Source organism: Protopterus annectens, chromosome 1.part2, assembly GCF_019279795.1.
Source record: "Protopterus annectens isolate FY-2018-M chromosome 1.part2, PAN1.0, whole genome shotgun sequence".
Lineage (NCBI taxonomy): Eukaryota > Metazoa > Chordata > Ceratodontiformes > Protopteridae > Protopterus > Protopterus annectens.
The window spans coordinates 179,918,927-179,940,289 of record NC_056727.1 but is presented as its reverse complement, the minus strand read 5'-3'; the positions used below and the strand labels follow the sequence as shown (position 1 = coordinate 179,940,289).

At 42.5% G+C, this 21,363-nt stretch overlaps 1 protein-coding gene across 1 annotated transcript in view; it reads right to left on the bottom strand.

The window, feature by feature from the left end:
• VASH2 (vasohibin 2) overlaps positions 1–21,363 on the bottom strand; it is a 1,568,646-nt gene that overhangs the window by 1,166,331 nt on the left and 380,952 nt on the right. The window contains exon 2 of the mRNA XM_044055500.1: positions 17,289–17,377. Coding sequence (XP_043911435.1) covers positions 17,289–17,377 — 89 coding nt within the window. The remainder of the gene's footprint in view (positions 1–17,288; positions 17,378–21,363) is intronic.

Below are 21,363 nucleotides of genomic sequence, written 5' to 3'. Positions count from 1 at the left end.
CCGACATGTATGACAATAGCACTTTGACAGCAGGATTCTTAAAATACAGACAGTGAGAAAGACTAAACTCATTCTCAAAATAAATGTGCAGTGAGGCGTCCATCTGTGAAAACATCCCTTTGACTGTCTGCTTTCAGAAATGCCCTGCCAACATTCTATAGTAGCAGTATTCTTGGTAACTGTTGCATCAGGAGTGAAGATAAGAACATGTCTGCCCAAGGGCATATTGACATCACAAGTCCACCAGTTAATGTAGTTCTTGCAGTTTTTTAAAATTCTGTCAGGGAGTCAAGAGGATCGAGAATCTGGTTCCAATGAACCTCCGAAACCGGTACAAAATTGTAATGTAAAAGTGGTCACTAGGTACTATGTAAACTGAGATGCCATCAGACCTAGGGTCCTGAGACAAGACAGATGTCAGAACCAACTGTTCAATAATCAGTGACTCTGTCAAAGAGAAAGAATCCAATCAAGAGAATGGATGGCTTTACAAAACAGTGCATCCATAATGCATGTGATGAATGTTATGGACTGCATGGGCAACAGCTGAGACCAAAACAGACAGAGGAGGTAGTTCCTGGCCAACAGAAGAGCCACCAATGCACTAATGCAGCAAACCAGGATTAAGCACTTTTGTCATAAGACTTCTTCAGAATCAATTAACATCACAACAAACCATCCTTAAATAAACTGCCCCATTGGTCACATGACCAGATACCCTATTTATAATTTAATTACAAACACTAAATATCCATTTAAAAAACACTGAACATACTATTAAATATAAAAAGTTCTCTAAGAAACTAAACAGTTAAAAATTGAAAACTTCAACTTTCATCCCATGGATGACCACATTTAAAACACTTGGAAATGACAGACTTTCATTATGATCGGGGGGGGGGGGGGCATGGCATTTAATCTTAACTGCCATCTCATCTCCCTTTCTTCAATGGCATCTTCCCAAAGCCCACCCCTCGCGTCTTTAAGTAAATGTTCAAAAATAAAGAACTAAAAAAAGTGGTCTGAATATTCCAATACAAGTCTCGCTAGTGCATTGTTTAAATGACTTTCTTTGTCTAGAAAATGTTCATAGATAAGCTATCTGAACTTTCTTTGTGTTTTCCCCACATAGAAGTGGTGACATATTTGGTATATAGCCATGTACACCACTCCACAAGTATTACAATTACTAAAAGTTTTTGATTTAAAGAATTGCTTGTAGACTGTTACATGATCCCCTTCCAGGACTTCCTTACACTGTTTACAAAGGCCACATTTACAAGTGCCTGGTCTTTTACTACTCTGGCCGTGTTCAGAAAAAGTAGCATGATGTCCCAAATAATTTTTAATTGTCCTTCCCCTTCTAAAACCCAGCATGGGTGGTCTCCTTAACCTATCCCCCACATCTTTAAAGTGGGAGAAAATATGCCAGTTTTTCACCAAAATGTTTTTAATCTGGTCTGCCTCGTTGCAATATTCGGTAATAAAGACCCCTGATCCAATCTTGGAATTACTGTTTCCATATTTGTCCATTTCGGAAACAGACATATAGGAGGAATTAATTAATGGTATTAATTCCCCCCTCCTTCCTTCCACTATACTATCACATACAGTGGATAATGTTTCACTGGGATACCCCCTCGTTTGAAACATGGTCCTGAGCTTCTTACATTCTTTTATAAAGTTCTCATAATGGGATACCATTCAAGCTATTCGAATGTACTGGCCTTTTATAATCCCAATTTTTTGATGCAATGGAGGATTGCTCTCAAAATGCAATAAGCCATTACTATACGTTGGTTTCCTATAAGTGGTACTAACCCCACATTCCCCAAAATAGTCTTTGGAAATAGTAACGTCCAAAAAATTAATAGAATTAACATTATATGAATATGTAAACCTAAGAAATGAGGTGGTAGACTCAATAAATTCCATAAAATGAGTAATCTCCCCTACCGATCTATCCCACACTATAAAAATATCATCCAAAAAATGGAGGTATAACCTCCATGTTTCACTGGAAAGTGAAAATAATTAGTCTTTCCCATTGTAATAGCACAATATTGGCAAATATGGTGACACAAGTGGCCCCATATCTACTCCTTTTGTTTAAATTACTGCCCTTCCAAAAACACAAAATTATTTTTCAAAACCATTTCCATGAAAAAAAAAAAAAAAGTACATCAATTTCATTGTTGCTAAATTTTGTACATTCACATAAGTCATAAAACCATTCTAAGCCCAGATCAAGTGGGATTACATTAAATAATTTAACTACATCAACTGTTAAAAAAAAATGTAATCTCTTGAGAATTTTAAACCTTTCCTCTTTAATAACAAGTCCCAGGAGTCTTTACATACATGGTCAAATGACTCTAAACAGTTCTTTAATTTTTTATCCACATATTTACCAAGGGGGTGGGTTTTGGATTTCCTGGCATTCACAACAGGTCTCATTGTGGGGGGGGGGGGGGGGCAGTGTTTTTAAGCATCTTGGGTATCCCAAAAATACAAAGCACAACTGGATAAGAGACTTGCAAATAATAGAATACTTTTGAGGCAACTTCCCCCCATTCCACCATGTCTTGAAGCCAAAGGGTAGAAGTCATTTTTGTGGTTAACAGAAGAGCTTCCATAGTTGCAGCTTCCAGAAGCCAATTAGCCAGAAAAGGGAAAATCTTGGTTCCTTGCACCCTGACATGAACTGCTGTGACTGCCAAGCATTTGGTGAACACCCTGATGGCATAGGTGAGACCAAATGGAAAAGTCCAGAATTGGTTAAGAGTTGCCCTCTATGCAAAAGAGCACAGGAACCTCCAAACATCCATTCCTATTTTTGTCTGTAACTAGATATGATCTACATTCACTCTCTTTCTTACAGACATGGAAGAATGGTTGCACAGATATCAACACTGAGAGCCGAGCAGCAGGCTTTCTTGTCTCCATTACTACCCTCTGTAATTCCTCAGTAAACAGTGCCTAAAAAGAATTAAAACCTTATCATCTAGGCAGTCAGCTGACGTTTAATGATGTTGGGGTGTATCAAACACCCTTGTTCTTGTGTTTGTAGAATCAGTCTGTGAGGAAGCATGTAGTAATTGCCCCTGGCCATTTCTAATGGAAGGGAGGACCACAGTCATCTGGGCCAGAAGGAAGACACCATAATGGTCTTGGGGAATTCCTTCTGAATCTTCAAAAGTACCCCGGATATTAGTGAGAAAGGATACCAGAAGATTCACGTCCAAGGAAAAGAAAAGGCATCTGTCTTCCAGGCTTTAATGCATGGAGTCCCAGAACAGAATCTTACTACTTGATTGTCCAAACAAGAGGCAAAAGATCTACTTTAACTTCCCACAACAGATCAAATTTTGAAAGACCCCCCCTGATCTAGTTTCCATCCGTGAAGGCCTGGCTTGGTCTTGCTTATTTTGTCTGCCACACAGTTTTGCTCTGACGGAATGTAGGATGCATGCAGAGTGAGATTATGCTGTGAAGCTATATCCAAGCTAACATGGGCAGTCTGCAAAGAGGGTACAACCTGCTTCCCCCTTGCTTGTTGATGTACCACAACTGTTATTTTCTGTAACCATCTGAAGAGGTTCTGGGGACCAAAGATGGTTCAGAGAGTTGAATGCTTTGATCAGGGCAAACATCTCTGATATGTATGTGCCTGTAGCTGTCCTTAGTGTCACACACCCACTCTACTTTTATCCCTCCTGAAACTCCTCCCCATGCATAGTCCAAAGTGTTTGTGCTGACTTCTTTAGAGCAGGGAGGGAGAAGAGGAGACTTGGATTTAAGGATATCAGTTGTCATAAAGTACAGTTTTGTACCTACCATAAATGTAGATGTTCGAAGATCCACATTGCTGCAGTCCTAACACTTGGGTAGTCCGCTGTCCCAGTCGGCCCGAATAGCAAAGTATAAGGCTGACGTCGGTCAAGGCGCATTTGACTGATATCAGAACGTCAGGGTACAAATGCGCATGACCGACGTCATATCCTCAGTCTTTTCTTGCCCCAGATGTCAGAAGACCCTAAAAAGATAAGGCCAAAACCAAAAAACACCAAAACACTCCTGTGCCTAAAATATGTACAATATATACAAATGTACAAAAATAGAACCTCACCCACACAACCACCCCTAAACACAGAGGGAAGGAGGGAGGATTGGACTGCAGCAATGTGGATCTTGAACATCTACATTTATGGTAGGTACAAAACTGTACTATGTTCTTCATCTCACATTGCTGCAGTCCTAACACTTGGGTAGAATCCCAAAGCAGAGGTAAGGGAGGATGGCTAAGCTATAATGAAGCAGGAGCTGCCAAAATGCCCTGCAACACAGCAGTGGCAAAACCAGCCCTGGACTTAGAATAGAGAGGAAGGTGGTAATGCTTGGAGAAAGTATGCACTGAACTCCAAGTAGCTGCCTCCAAAATATCCTTAGTTGCCACCCCCCTTAGAAATGCTGTTGAAGTGGCAGTAGCCCTAGTGGAATGAGGCCTAATCCCAGCTGGAATCTCTTTGCCATGATGGGAGTAACAGAATGCAATGCAAAACCCAATCCACTTAGAAATAGTTTGTTTTGACACAGGCTTGCCCTGAGAGCTCAAAGCAAAAGAAACAAACAACTGCTGAGACTGCCTAAAATCCCTAGTCCTGCTTAAATAATAACGCAACTGCCTGTGTACATCTAAAGTGTGCAAAATCTTTTCCCCCCTATTTTGGGGATCTGCATAAAAAGTAGGCAAATGAATAGTTTGGTTTAAAGCCACACTAGAAACCACCTTAGGCATAAATGAAGGATTAGTACGTAATGATACCCTATCCTTATGAAAAATCAAAAAAGGCTCCACCGCCATAAGGGCCTGCAATTCAGAAACCCTTCTTGCAGAAGTAATGGCCAACAAAAAAGCAGTCTTCCATGACAAGTATTTCAACTCAGCAGTAGCCTTGAGGCTCAAAAGGTTGTAGAGTAAGTTTCTCCAACACAAAATTGAGGTCCCAAGCAGGAGTAGGAGCTCTTCGTGGGGGTCTTATATTCTTTGCCCCTCTAAGAAATTGCTTGAACAAAGGATGAGAAAACAATGGTGGGTCACAATCATAGTGAGCTGAAATTGCTGCAGCATGAATCTTAATGGAAGAGAAAGACAAACCTTTGTCCAATAGCTCAGTAAGATATTGAAGAGCCACACTCAAATTAGGCTCAGAAACATCCAAATCCTTTGCTGCACTCCAAAATAAAAATCTCTTCCATTTTTCTGCATACACCTTACGTGTACTAGGTCTTCTGGCTTCCGTAATCACATTCAAAACTTGTTGAGGAAGTTGAGACCTGCTGTGGTTCAAAAGAGAATATGCCAGGCTGTTAGATGAAGAGAGTGAAGCTTGACATTAAGTAGATGACCGTCCCTCTGAGACAAAAGGTGTGGAATCAAAGGTAAAGGCCATGGAGGCTTTCTTACCAGATTCCTCAGTAATGGGTACCAGTGTTGCCGAGGCCAATCTGGAGCTATCAAAATCATCCTTGGCTTGTCTTGTCTGACCTTTAGGAGTACCTTTGGGAGGAGAGGCAGAGGTGGAAAGGCATACACATGAAGATTTTCCCAACTGAACGAAAGAGCATCCACTTTCCAGGCTGTGTGATGATAACTTTTCGTGCAAAACTTTGGCAGCTGGTGGTTTAGTGGAGAAGCGAACAGATCTATGTCTGGAGTTCCCCATGACACTGTCAATTTTTGAAATACATGAAGATCCAGTTTCCACTGTGGGGATCCATGATTTGCCTGCTTAACACATCTGCTAAGGAGTTCTGTGCTCCTGGCAGAAACCTTGCTTGAAGAGTAAGCTGCAAGCTGAGCGCAGTCTCCCACAAAATCATTGCTTGCCTGCATAGAGGATAAGAATGTGTTCCCCTTGCTTGTTGATGTACCACATGACAGTTGTGTTGTCTGTTAGAATCAACACCTGCCCTGGAAGAAGTAACTCCTTGAAAGCCTTCAATGCAAACTGGACTGCTAACATCTCCTTCATGTTGATATGTAGATGCTGTAGTCTGGCAGGCCACTTGTCTTGTATCCACTTTCCATTCAGATGAGCTCCCCAAGCTATGTCTGAGGCATCTGTCGTTAGAATCTGACTCACCTCTGGCCGGGTCACAGAGAGTCCCTTGTTTAGGTGACATTCCTGAGCCCACCACAAAAATTCCTTTTGAATGCAAGGTATTATTTGAATGACAGTGTCCAGATCCTGGCAGTGCTGTGTCCATACATTTTTGAGATACCATTGTAGCTTCCTCATATGCAGTTTGGCATTGGGAAGCACCAGAATACAAGATGCCATGAACCCTAATGCTTGAAGGACTGTCCTTGCAGTCAGCACGGACTGATGAGATGGTTGATGGAAGTAAAGGGATAGACTCTTTTGTTTGTCCGGGGTTAAAAAGGCCATCTGGGCTGCTGTATTCAGTCTCACACCCAGAAAGCACATGTCTTGAGAGGGTACTAGACTGGACTTTATTTCGTTCACAGAATACCCCAGGCATCTTAGCACTGCTATCACATAATCCAGATGCTGAAGAAGCTCGTCCTTTTCTTGAGCCAGAATCAGACAGTCGTCCAAGTAAGGATAGATTTGTATTCCTTTTAGCCTGAAAAAAGCTACAACTGGAGCCAGAACTTTTGTGACTACTCTGGGCGCAGTAGATAAGCCAAAGGGCAATGCAGAGAACTGATAATGGGAATTTCCAGCTGGAAAACGCAGATACTTCCTGCAACTGAGTCTGATAGGCACATGAAGGTAAGCCTCCTTGAGATCTAAAGTTACCATCCAGTGATCTTTGCCCAGCAGAGGTAAAAGCTGTTGTAACGTCAACATTTTGAACTTGGGAATGTCCAAATAAGTGTTGAGGATAGACAAATCCAAAATTGGTCTCCACGTGTTCCCCTTTTTTGGTACTAGGAACAGGCGAGAATAATATCCTAGGCCCCTTTCTGGCACAGGAACCGGCTGAATGGCCCCTATCTGGAGCAACAGAGAAATTTGCTTGTGAGCCTCTTTTCTTTGTAGAGGAGGAATGTCTGGCATGCCTTTGAAAGGAGGCAAGGTATGGAAATAAAACCTGTAACCGTGGTGAACGATATCCAATACCCATCTGTCTTGGGTAATAACACTCCAGTTTTCTTTGAAAAGTGCCAGCCTTCCTCCCAAAGGTGCTGCCAGACGAGAAGGCTCTGGCAGCTGAAAAGGCAAGTCATTGGGTCTGCTTACGAAAGGACTGACCCCTGCCCTCACCAGAAGACTGGGCAGGCGAACTGCCTGCTCTAGGCCTAAAAGAACCTTGAGCTCTGCCCCTACCACGTCTAGATCTACCCCTAGACTGAGAATCATAAGAAGGATAAGTCCACCCCTTAGTAGGCCAATTTCTACTAAACTTTGGAGGCTGAACCTGCAAAAATCTTTAACAGTCTGCATAGACTTAGCCTTGTCCTCCATTTTCTTTAAAACTGCGTCCACAGGCACCAAATAACACATCAGATTGTAAAGGAGCATCTAAAATCCTTGTCTTTACATGTTCAGCTAAATTCTGATCCTTGAGCCAGGCGTGCCTGCGAAGAACAGAACCAGTGGCTGCCACCCTCGAAGAGGCCTGTACAGCATCAAAACCACATTGCAAGGAATGCTTACCCACTTGTTCAGAAACATGAACTAAATCCTGCAACTCTTTACACTCAATACCTTCCGCCAGAGCATCTACCTTAGACTTCAATTGTGAAAGGAGATAATTTTGGTATTTCAACATGTGAAACTGGCAATTCAAAGCCCTCATGGCTAAAGTGGAAGAAGTATACACCTTTTTCCCCCATCTATCCAAAGCCCCTGCCTCTTTATCAGAAGGAACAGGATTTTTAACAACAGAAGCCTTAACACCTTTAGGGCCCTGAGAAACAGTTTCTGGGTCTGCCCTAGGACTCTTAAAAGATACTTATGAGCTTCAGGCACCCTATAATACCTGTCCGGTTTAACTGGGGCAGGAGGCAAAGAATCAGGGTTCAGGGAAGCCTCTGCAAAAACATCCTCTACCACATCCAGAACAGGAGGTATAGCTAAAGGCCTATGCTGGGGTAGAAACAAAAATTCCCTAAGCCTTTTCCTAGAATCAGAGAAATCTTGACCTTCCCATTTAAAATGCTCCCTCATGGAATGAAGGGTCTCTGAAAAAGAAAAATCCTCAGGAGGAGAAGCCGAAGGTGTAGAGTCATCTACATCAGAATCAGAATAAGGAGGATACTCCTGCAAGTCTTCAGCCGAAGACTCAGAAGCCTCCGAACACTGCTCAAAACTTTCAAGCTCAGGTTCCACCCTAGGCCTCTTATCAGGGGGGGGGTAAAGAACCTCTAATCATAGTAATCAAATCTTCTGCCATTTTAAGCATATGTTTCTTAGGCAGAGACCCTGAAGAACTAGGGGAGACCCCCACTGAAGTTAACCCTGGCCTACCTCTAGAAGGAGCCTTGGAAACAGAAGGGGAGGGCCTAACCACCTTAGGAAGGGAGGGAAGAACAGCTACCTGAGAAGCCCCTTCAGCCTGGCCTACCTCCTGAGAGGACACATCTTGTAACAGTAAAGTCTCACCCTGAGAATCCAAAGGAACTTCTGGTAGAACCACCGGCTCCACCGAGCCCTCTAAAGAACCGACGTCCGGGACAAACGCTTCTTCCACCCTAGGCTTCGCTGCTTTGTTTTTGCGTTTTTTAGACGAAGCGGGCGTCGGAGCATCCGACGGCATGTTGTAATTACAACGCTTCCCAAAAACTAACCTGGCACAATCTAATCTTCTCTTAATAGTGCGTTTGTTAAATCTAGCACAAGAGCGACAGCCAACAACGTCGTGCTCAGGCTCTCAAGGTATACACAATGTATGGTAATCTCTATGAGGTATCTGTTTCCCACAAGAAATACAGTTATTCACTTTTTCTGACATCCGGTTAAATACTGAGGCAAGAAAAAACCAAAATATTCCCCAACGGGGTACTTAGCCAACTTTGATTCGGTCTGAAACTCCGACTTCAGAAAATTTCAGAACGCCAACCTGCACTCGCAATACTGCTTCTGCATCGGACCATGCGGCAAAAAAGACTGAGGATATGACGTCGGTCATGCGCATTTGTACCCTGACGTTCTGATGTCAGTCAAATGCGCCTTGACCGACGTCAGCCTTATACTTTGCTATTCGGGCCAACTGGGACAGCGGACTACCCAAGTGTTAGGACTGCAGCAATGTGAGATGAAGAACATCCAAAAGATTTCTCTTCTGACAAACCTCTGCACTGGTATTTGAAAAGATAAAGGGTGTTCATGCCGGGACCAAAGAGATTTCAAATACTACTGTATCTTTTTCATTTTGAGTCTTGCCACGGCTATCATAAGAAACATAGATGCCATGAGACCCAAAATCCTGAGGTATTCCCTCACAGTGACTGACATCTGAGTGGAAAACCTTATAAACAAATCTAGACAAAGATCTACTTTTTCCTGTGGAATAAAACTCTTTGAACTGAAGAGTCTAGTTGATATCCCAGGAATACAATCTGGTGTGAAGGAGTCAAGAAAGACTTGAATGTTCTCTTGGAATCCCAGCTTGTGTAAGAGATCTCTCACCTAAATGACAGATTCCTGACAGTTTGAAAAAGCTCTGTAAAGATAAGCAAATTGTCTAAATGTGGATACCCTGTAGCCTACAATGAGCTATAACTAGAGCTAGACACTTCTGACACTCGTGGTGCAGTGGATAGTCCAAACGCCAAGACAGACATCTGATAATGTGATCCAGACACCTTAAGAAACATCTGATGTCTGGATGAACACGGATGTGATGAAAATCATCCTTTAAATCTAAGACTGCCAGATGTGGAAGGGGGAGCACAGAGTCTCTTAAATAGTCATTTTGACTTAATGGACTATCCTTGGTTTTGTAAGTTTCCAGAATTCTTGTTTGGAACCCATCTGCCATTTCTTTTTAAGTTTACTTGCACTTTGCTGAGACCGTTTATTTTGTTTCTTACCAAAATTGGATGAAGTGTTCGAGAATCCCTTGGAAAATTTGGAAAAGGAGGGCTGAAAAATTTTAGAGATTCCCTGTATTTGCTTACCTCTTTCATCACACTTTTTGATCAGCTCTGCAGCAGAGGGGCCACAAAATAAATCTTTATCTAAATGAGAATTTAATATCTCATTTTATCAGCATCTGGGTGGTACTGGGAACGCAGCCAAGCAAACCATATCAAAACATCAGTGGCCACAGCCAAAAACAGAGTCATACACACTATGTACAATGAGCAGTGACTTGAACAATAGAATAAACTAATTTAAGAGCAGATTTTTCCTCACAAGCAGAAATGCAGACAAAATATTCATCATACTTTCACATTTTCAGGACAAACCTTAATATAAAAGAGCCTGATAACTCAAAATTCGGAAAATCAAAGTTGCAGAACCATACACTTTTCCCCCCATACTTATCAATAATCTTTCCATCTTTATCAAAAATAGTAGGATTGGAATTAAGTGTTTAGTAGCAAAAGGATTAACTAAAGCTATAGCTGCTGGAAGAGGTTTGCGAAGAGGGTATAAAAACTTAAAGGAATGAGAAATTTTATACAGCTTAACTGCCTTTTTAGGGGCAGCTGGCTGACTGTCAGGAGCATTGCAGGCAGTAACGCACACATCCTCCAAAGCTGAATGAACTGGAAGATCAGATGTAGGTTATGAAAATTCCTTGTGTAATACTTTATAGTATTTTCGCAGGGATTGAGAAACCTTTGTTTTCTCCCACTGAAAACACTGGCACATTGTAGAAATACTCTCAGAGAAAGAGAACCCCCACAGGGAGAGTCAGAAACTGAGCTCTTCTGAGTATGAATCAAAAACCTGAGAAGAAAACCTTACATCTGTCCCTTCATCCTCCTGTCCAGATTCCGAATCTTGAATGTCTTCAGGAAAGGTGGTATCCCCGGTCCAGTAAATTACTCCTGCCTAAGGAAATTTGAATAGGAAGAGACATGTTTAGTTTTGTGTTTCTTTTGATAGAAAAATGAGACCAAAAGTGTTAATGGCAGCAGCTTTCTCGAGGATGGGCACAACATTCTGACAAAACAGGGAAGCCTTCCTGGTTCCCTCTCCCAGGACCAACAAGAGTGGCTTTTCACTTGGTCACTGAGGAAGACCCAAACAACTGCAGAAGACGTGGTTAACCCTGGTCCAAAGTTGTTGTAGGTGTTGCACCAGCGGAATCTGGGGAAAATTAGGAATGGTCTGTAGCACCATACAGTAGAAGCTGGTAGAGTGGCTCTGATGCATTGTTTGCTAGTGCAACTCCTTTCTTAGCCTCTCTGTTAGCCAACCATTATTTCTTTCTAGCCTGGCCTGTCTTTTCTAGCTCCCACTTTTTCCTGCACTCCTTCTTTCTTTTAATTACTTCCTTTACTTCTGCATTCTACCATCAGCTTTCCTTATGTATCTTATTTCCATACCTGGCAGGGCCACATATCGGTTATGTAGTCCTCACGTATGCTGTTTTGAGGCACTGCCATTCTTCTTCATCACCTCTTTCCTTTTCTTGATGTGCTAAAGCCCCGAGTAATTCCTTGAACTGCTGTGCTTTCCTCCAATCAACTTCTAGGTCTTCAGCCTGGCCTCTGCTGACCTTAGAGCCTTCTCTGACCACTGCTTGCAGCAGATTGTGGCAAACAGTGGTGTATACTGTGGGCGGACTGTTTCACTAGCGATGACTTTGCAATCACTGTCTCCTGCCCAGTGCCCTTTCCTTACTAGAAGAAAGTCTACCTGAGTTGCATGCTGGCCACTCTTGCATGTGATCTTGTGACTCTCACTCATGTGTTGGCCACCATCAAGCAATTTGTCATATATAAATCTAGAGTGGTCTCTCCTTTATTTCTACTGCCCCACGCACATGAACCCAGGCAGTCTTCATATCCAATTCTGTCCATCTTGATATGTGCATTCAGGTCACACATTATGAACACCAATTCAGGTTTCCTGCTTTATCTAGTAGGTCCTGCCACTACTGCCTGAATGCACTCTTTTCCTCACTATCACAACTCTGCACAATGAACAAGCATGCAAAGAAATTCTTGGATTTCATTTATGCCAATTCCTTGGACGAACTATCTCAAATCCCAAACAGGGGCTCAAAAATATTAGACCTGGTCCTCACTAATACAGTACCCCATGCTCACAGCCCGAAGTTACCGAATCATTAGTCAGATATGAAAATCATGCACTAACATTTACCCTGCTTGTAAGACCCAAATCATCTTGAAATCCCTCCAGCTTCAGATACTACTCCAAGACAAATCTACGTCAGCTAACGGATGACATAATAGCTCATTGTTCATAGCTCCATAGTGATGAAAGTAACCCCCCTTTCCTAAATGACCTTGCATAAGACAATGCAATTTTCACTAATTAATTATATGCCCACTTCCAAGATAGCACCAAGGCCATATTCCTCGTAAGATGTGGATATAGTGTCAAGTTTAATAACAATCTCATTTACTGGAACCCAGTATCAAACTGTACAATATGAGGAAGAAACTACTAGCCAATAAAAGCAAATATAGCACCACATCAGCCAGAAAAGAGCTCAAAATAATCAGCAAAGTATTTAGAAAGAAATGTAACTCCTCCAAGAGCAAGTATAAACTGCAAATTGTTACCCATGCTAAAGATAACCATAAAGCCTTCTTCAGCTATGTCAGTAACCCAAGAAAAATTACCCAGCAATAACCCTGAGGACACTGCCAACATATTAGTGGTAACAATTCAGCTAAAACTTTACCCCTTATCTACCAGAAAGGAGCTTATCTGCACAATAATGCAGAAACACTAGCCGACCACTGAAACTCAAAAGCCTGCAAAAGAAGCTCTCTGACGCATCAAAGCTCCAAAAGGCTTGTTACCCAGATCACCAATTTTCTCCAGTCCTGCTTGAGCTATTAATGGTCTATGCATGTGGAAGGTGCCCTTGATCTTTGGAAGCTAGCTGCTTTATCCTACATAAGCTATAAGCCATATAGCTAAGGCTACTGCAGCAGTGATCTAGTGATGAACACCTGCTGTAGTCATACCACTGCGCAAAAGGGACCCACAATTGATCCTGGCAACTAATGTACAGAATATCAGCCTCACCAGCTAAAAGGCAATAAAGCACATAATGGACCTTATAAATAAGGACAAAGACAGTCTTCAAACCTTGGACCCTAAACAAGTTGGGTTTGATAAAAGCAGATCCTGCTTCCTAACCCTGGTGGACTTTTTTGAACAAATCACCAAGGCATTAGTGTTGGACTAATTGGTCCATGTAGAATACCAGGACTTGGCCAAAGCCTTCCATTCAACACTCAGGCATCACTGATAAGCTTAAATCCAACTAAATATAACACCTAGGTTACCTACTGGATAGCAAACTGGCTCAGTGACAGAACCCAGTCTTTCAGAGTTGCAGACATATTCGCAATTAAAGTAGTAGTTACCAGCAGTGTCCCTCAGGGATCACTCCTGGGACAACACCTCTTTGGTATCTACTTCTCTGACATTAAAGCAGACAGCAATGGCCTGTGAAAAATGAAGTTTGCAGAAGACTGCAAACTCAAAGCTGTCAAAAATATCCCAGATGACCTATGTATACTCCAGAAGGCTGCAACTCAAGCTAAGAAGTGGTGCTTGGACCACAGCCTCAAACAAAATGTCAAATAATGCAGATATACGTCATTTGTAAAATCGGTTCTTATCAAACAAGTGATAACCTCATAACAATTAACTCAGTCATTAGTGATTTGTGCACCTTCACTAATAATGCGCTACCCTTTGGCCACCATGTCACCATTGTTGTTAGATAATTCTATATGCACTAAACACCAGGGGCATATATTCTAGATCCAAGCAAGTCAGTACCCCTCTACTCCTCTCTTATCAGACTAATAACACAATAGCCCCCTTTGGTATACATTTGGCTAGATATATATGACCCAGCTTGAGAGACTGTAGTGTTTCCTTACAAAAAAAAAAAATCAAAAGCATATCCTCCTTGACTTACTGAGACTTTCTTAAAGCTCTCTCACAGTTTTCCATTTCCCATCAACTATTGACAGGAAAATTCTGCCTTATCTAAAGAGTCTTCAGAGATCTTTTCCTATGTAACCTACGCATCTACATAACTAATACCACCCTAAACACTCACTCAAGAGACCTAAACTACCACCAAAACATAAATAGAACAGGTTGTTGGGATAGACATTTTACACACGGAATATCTCCTTTATGGAAGATATCTTCCTAAGAGGTAAAACAGAATCGCTCTGTGAAGATCTAGTAGAAATGGGTGAAGGCTGTCAGCCTAGTCAAACAGAATTTGACATATAATTCTGGCATTTGCAAATATAAATATAAAATACAGGCTTGTGTCTTAAATGTAAATAAATGCTGTTTCAACAATGTGGCAACATTGCCATCTGCTGTAAGGAAAACTAAGTCAAGCATTTCAAATAATTCTTTAGAAGTTAAAATTAATTCAAATCTGTCCTTTGATCTAGACAGTGGTGCTGAAGAGGCTGGCTGAGCACATTCTTTTTATTGTTTTAACTTTAGGAATAATTACTAGAGTGTACATATGAAATGTCTTTTATTGTTGTAGCTTCCTGAGCTGGTTTTAGCTTGCTAAATAATGTAGCCTGTTGGCCTGGGAACTCCAGGCTAAGTGTCAAAGAAATGATGTAATGGGAACTAAATGAGAATGATGTAATCTCAGACGGCCCAGCAGAAATGTTTGTTAGTGATTTTAAAAACTACCATTCAGAGAGAGACTGTAAGCATTTTGATCTTGACTATCCAACTCAGCACTGCCTTATGCTCTCTTTATGTAAGTAGTATGTTAGAACTGTGTTTCCTCCTAGAAGTAGCCACAAATTATAAAGCTTAGACTGTGTTTTTCTGTATTCAGATAAGAACTTTCCTACTGTACTGGTTTAAGTTTCTGTGTGATCTCTGAACTCTTGAATAGCACTGTGGTGTAGTAGTATTGTCTTGTGTTTTTAGCATTTATTATTAAATATTTTTAAACCCTTTTCAACTGTGGCTGGTTTATGTAGAGATAATTTAAGCTCTAGAGTACACTGCATATTTATAGCGTTTACTGTCTATGTCACTCCAAATAAGCCTTAAGACTGTTTAGTCACACTTACTATTGGATAATAATATTGCACAGTAAGAATTGGACACCCTTTAAGTAGATGATAATTATTAGCTGATGGTGGCAGTAATTACTACCGTATAGTTTGGGTATAGGGGCACAGCTGGAGAATCTGTGTCAGCCTTTCCCAGGAGTGTCTGTGAAGTTGAATAAATACTTATCTCAAAGTATGTGTGTGTCAGCTACTTGGGCAGGGACACGAAGCACTGGTTGGACAGAGAGGGTACTGGAGGTTAGCTTGCCAGCTAGGTTGAGATCTGGACCCTATAGCTGTGCCAGTAGGGAGTCTTATTGGAGACCTGGAGAGCAAGTGTGCGATCAGCCCCAGACTGACTGTGATCTCTGTGTGCTCTTAAGGGAAATTGCACTTTACTGTGTGTATTTGTTATCCTTTCCTCATATATGAGATGCCCCCTCTGGTGCTAGTGGTGAGGATTGGGGCTCCTTGATTGCTGGGCCAGGGCACTGGCGTCACAAGCTCCATGACCATTTTTTAAGTGTAAACCAGTCAACCGTATGGGCAATCATAAGTACACCCTCTAATCCTTATGGAAAGGGGCTGAAACATAGTTGGGTCTGGTATTAATTCATGCATTAGTAAACTGGTGGGATCGTTGGTTAGGCTATGTATGGTCCAATAAACTGACAGCCTAACATGAACCAATGAATATTTGAAAAGTGATATTTCTTATATTTTATAAGCAATTTCATTTTCTTTAAACTTTAAGGTACTGCAAGAAAGGAGAACTCTGTGCGTGCATGCGTGCACGTGCACATGTGCATGTGTGTGCATGTGTGTGTGCACGTGCAGATGTCTGCACAGGCACTTGCATACATTCGAATCTCAATCTCTGCTGACTTTGGGATCTGCGGTATCATTTTGGATTATTTGTTACCCCAGTAAGCTTAAGAAAGGCTATTCGGATCCAGAGATTTTGCATTGGTTGTGACGAGGGTGGACAGGATTAGGAATAAGTATATTAGAGGGTCAGCCCAGGTTGGAAGGTTTGGAGACAAAGCCAGAGAGGCAAGGTTACGTTGGTTTGGACATGTGCTGAGGAGGCATGCTGAGTATATTGGGAAAAAGATCCTAAGGATGAAGCTACCAGGTAACAGGAAAAGAGGAAGGCCTAAGATAAGGTTTATGGATGTGGTGAGAGAGGACACACAGGTGGGTGGTGTGACAGAGCAAGATGCAGAGGACAGGAAGAAATGGAAACAGATGATCCGCTGTGGTGACCCTAACGGGAACAGCCGAAAGATGTTGATGAGTTTTGCTGCAGTGGATACTAAATGGCTTGAATGTTAGTGCCTCAGATGTAAAGACCTGTGAACATATGCCCCCCTTCCTAACCTCCTAACTATGTTACAACACCACATCCCATCTCTCAATTTACCAAACTTAGGGGAGTTTAGTAGGCCTACTGCTGCACATTTCCCCTGGTCACCAGACAGTCATCTAGAGCCCAAGTCACTGTTGCCTTGGGCAGCTGCACTGCTCAGTGCCATCAGAATGACAGCAGGACTTTTTATTTTATTTTTTTTACACAAAACTGACAAAGGAACTGAACATGTCAGCAATCATAAAAATAGTAACAAGCAAACATGTTAAAGAACAAACTAAATAAAAGAAGAAAAAAAACATACAGACTATTTACAAAGAATCCCAAGAAAAGGAAAATATGTTTAAGCAATGACAACAGTCAGTAACCACATTAATAGTAATATTAACAATAATGATAATAGTAGTACAAATACAAATAAATCTCTCTCCTTTCGCAAATACTAGAAATGTGTCAGTACAAGTGAGAGCATGACTTCACTTTTTGTTAAAAGATAAGACTTCAGCATTTTTTCAAGTTTCTTCTGGTGAAATTTAGCAACTTAAATTGCAAACACTCTGTCGTAATCAAAACAGTGATAACTCTAAAATAAAGACAAAAAATAAATTCAGATCTATTCATAAGGACAGAATAACAGACCAAAGGTTCATTTAAACCTGAAAATTAAAAGGATACTGCAGTGCCTTCATGTAATTCTGTACTGCTTGAAGCCACTCTGGAACAGACATGGAAGGCTTGTATGTTGGAACTGCTGGAACATGAGGCTAGTTGAAAAGGGTGGGAAAAAAATTAAATGAAACATTTAGAGTGTAACCTTAACTACATTTTAAATTGCCCATTTTCATCAGCACCATTTTCCACAGTACTACTTTCTTTTCTAACACAGCCTTCTTTATCATTATAATTTTATTCTGTTATAGGAGTGATTTCCTAGAAAACTGCTTAGCAAGACCAGCATCACAATATTTAAGATAATAAGATTTGCTGTTGTCCACTTCATTTAATTAACCTGTGGGTTACGGTTCCAATCCTTGGAACCAACAGGTCACTTTCTTTCCAGCTCAAGACTCCTGACTTGAGCTCCTCCTCCCTATACCTAATGGCCTGCTCCCCCAGAATACCCAGATCCCGTTTGCAGCACTGAGTTCACATCAAGGTACTCGCTCTTGAGCTTCTCTATCTTCAGACAAATTATAAGTGCTTTATCTTGTTCTTCCTACCCTTTTCGCTTTACTTAATTCGCTGACATTTCTCTCCAGTTAGTTTTCATGTTTCTATCAGTCAGGTCTTTCCTAAAACAAAAGAAAAAAGAAAAAAAATCTCCTTCTCTTCTGTTCTTTCTCTTCCTTCCTTGCCCTTATGGCTGACAAAAACCTTTAAGTTTTAAAAAGTGCACTTTCTGTGGGTGGAAGATTCCCATATCAGATGCCCACAGAGTGTGTGCACTGCTTGGGGCCTAACCATTTGGAAACCCCTTGTAGGTCTTTCCATCCTTGGGCACTGGTTTACAGGAGGAGCGAACTAGTTTTAAGAAGTCTGCTCCCTCATTCATCCACCACGGGGATGTCTTCTACATCAGGGGCTCAACCTCCTCCTAAAATGCCAAGGGAGTCATGGGAGTCCAGGAGATTATCTCCCACGCGATCCTCCACTAAGCCGCCTAGGGAAGTGAACAGACTTGTTCGGCTCCAAGTTCGGTTGCCACTGCCTCTCCTCTGCCCCAATCATCCTCTGCTGCTCCGGGGCCGAATGGTGCTCCCACAGCTTCGGCTCCTACAGTTTCAAAGAGAAGGTCAACTCTGCCAGTATATGTAAGAAAGACTCCATCTCATTCCCCTCCGAGATCCTCCAGACCTTCATCCACCACTTTTTCTGGATCTTCTCAAAGTCTGATCTCCATAGACATCAGCAAGCTCATGAGGCAATTTCTTGAGACACATTTCCAGATGGGGCTTGTGTCCACTCTGTCCACATCTGGATCCATTTTAGACTTTCCCCATTCTAGCCTGTAACTCCTTCTCTAATCTGACCTTTAGTTTCAGAGTTGTCAGTTTTGTTGGGTCCCAGTGCTAAGGTGTCGGAGCAGACAGAGATCTCCTCTTTGCCTACAACTTTCTCCCTGACCTGCTCAGCTCCATCAGCTTCAGTTCCCAGCGTGTCTCAGAGCTGTAGCTTTGAGGTCGGTTCTAGGGGGCTGACCTAGACTTCGAAGTTTTCAGAGTCATCTCCTCCCTTTGGAGCCTCAGCCTTCGACAACTCAGCTCCAACTCCACCCCCGGAGTAGGAGGCTCAAACTCTCCAGGAGGTGTCTGCTCCAGAGGGACAGCTCCAGGTGGTTCAGAGCCCTTCCGCTTTAGAGGTTATGGAGAGGATTCTTTTTGTTCCTAGGAGACCCTTGCCACTTACCACTATGGACCTTCTCCTCCTCTTACTGGACTTTTTGTCTGAGGTCTCTAAGCTGTCGTGTGGACAGCCAGTCCCGGACAACCTACACACCCTTCCCTCAAGGGATTCCAGGCTTCCTCAGACACCTCCCAGTAACACCCCCCCCAAGGAGCTGCCTTGGAAGAGATGGTGTAAAAGGAGGCATACTGATTCCCCTATGGAATCACTCACTACAGACACTGATTTTAAGGAAGGTGATGGGTCGCCCAAATCACCACCCAATGAGGTCTCCTACAAAGGCATTCTTGAAATCCTTCTCCAGAGGGGTGGTCAATCTGCAGAGGAATCAGTACTATGAGAAGCTTTTGGGTCTGGACCATCTACTACCTGGGTGTCCCCCCAGCTGACCTGCGCATCCAGCTGGTGTTGTCAAGGGTGTGAAAGGACCCAAATACAGTGAAACTTATTCCCAAACGTGCAGACAAGATTTTGAGTGCTCCTGTTAATAAATATTTCTGTACCAAAGGAATCTCTGTAAATGCCATGGTTGTGGCGGCAGCCACCAAGAAGGGGCTGGCTCAGGAAAGCTGCTCTGTCCACACCCCAAATAAAGAATCCTGGGCATTGGACAGGTTTGGCAAAAGAGTCTATGCCTCATCTACCTTTGCACTTAGTGCATTGAACTATCTGTCGCATTTTACCAGGCTACAAAGGGACTTAGTCAAGGAACTTTTAAGCTTGGTCCCAGGGTCAATGTCTACCAAGGAACAGGAGTTCTTTTCCTCCAGGCTGGCCACTCTACACTCTTTAGAGAATGGGTCCATGAGGCTAATCTCTCACGCTGTGGAGAGTGCATCTTATGAGCGGCCGGTTCCGGCATTCTCGTATAGCACCATGCCTGGATGAGGCTGTGCAATTTTGCAGAGCCTTTCAAACAGGAGGCCATCACAAATGGATGCAAAGGGTCATATCCAGAGGATACTTCATTCCCTTTTCCAAAACTCTAAAATAAAAACTTTGCCTTCCTGATGTTCCACCCAATCAAAGGGAGGATGCAGCCCAGGAAGTAAAAAAGTTGCTGCAAAGAGAGTCATCCAAGAGCCCCCCCCCCCCCGATCAAAATTGAATCAGGCACTTAGTTCAGATTCTTTTTAGTACCCAAGAAAACAAGGGACTTGCAACTTATCTTGGGTCTGACCACTCTAAGCAAGTCGGTGAAATACCAAAGTTCAGTGTGGTGACTATTTAATCCATCTTACCTTTCCTGAAAATGGGGGATTGGATGTGCTCTGTAGACGTCAAGGATGCATACTACCTTATCAAAATGGGCAAGTGCTCTAGGAGTCTTCTGCATTTCTGGCTAGGAGCCAGTCACTACCAGTTCAGGTCACTTCCGTTTGGTCTCAACACAGCCCAGAGGGTGTTCACCAAATGTCTAGCAGCAGTTGCAGCTCATCTCCAGCTGCAAGGTTATCAGATATCTCCATATCTGGAAGACTAGCTTCTGAACACTCCAACCAGGCATCTACTCCTTCAGGCCAGGGATTATTTTTCTCAAGTTGGCCCCAATCCTGGGGATAACTGTTTAACATACAGAAGTCACAGCTGAACCTGGTACAGGCCATAGCTTTCATAAGGACCTACCTGGGCACAAGGACATCCTATGCTTACCTCACAATGGACATGGTAACAAACTTGAAATTTCACATCAGCCAGATTTTGACCATCCCCATACCCCTGGCTTCTCTGGTTCTTAGGGCATTAGGCTCAATGGCGGCCACTATACCCTTTTGCCCATGGCACGTTTTCACATGTGGATGTTATAATGGACCTTAGCAGTTCAATGGTCACTTCTCAGAAATCCTTTGAATTTTCCCATCAGTCTGTCCCGTGAGTGCAAGGAGTCTCTGGTTTGGTGGCTTAACTCTACAGAAGTTACTCAAGGATGCCCATTCGTTCTTCCTTCTCCAAATGCTAAGTTGACCATAGACGCCTCGTAGTTGGGGGGGGCATTGTCTGGGCCGGACACTCCAAGGCACACGGTGGCCCCAGAAGACCAAGTTGCATGTCAATGTACTCGAGATTAGAGCAGTTCTTCTAGTATTGCAAGAACTAGACAGCTTTCTACCTTGGGGGATTATAGCAATCCAAACAGACAATATGTCAGTGGTTTAGTACATCAACAAACAGGGAGAGACGAGGTCTTATCCCCTATATCGAGAAGCAATGAGAGTGTGGCAGTGGGCGATTTCTACCAACTGCTTTCTGGTAGCAATGCACATTCCAGGGAAGTTCAATATATTAGCAGACAGGCTCAGCTGAGTGCTACTGATGCCTCACGAGTGGTCCCTGAATCAGTCAATGG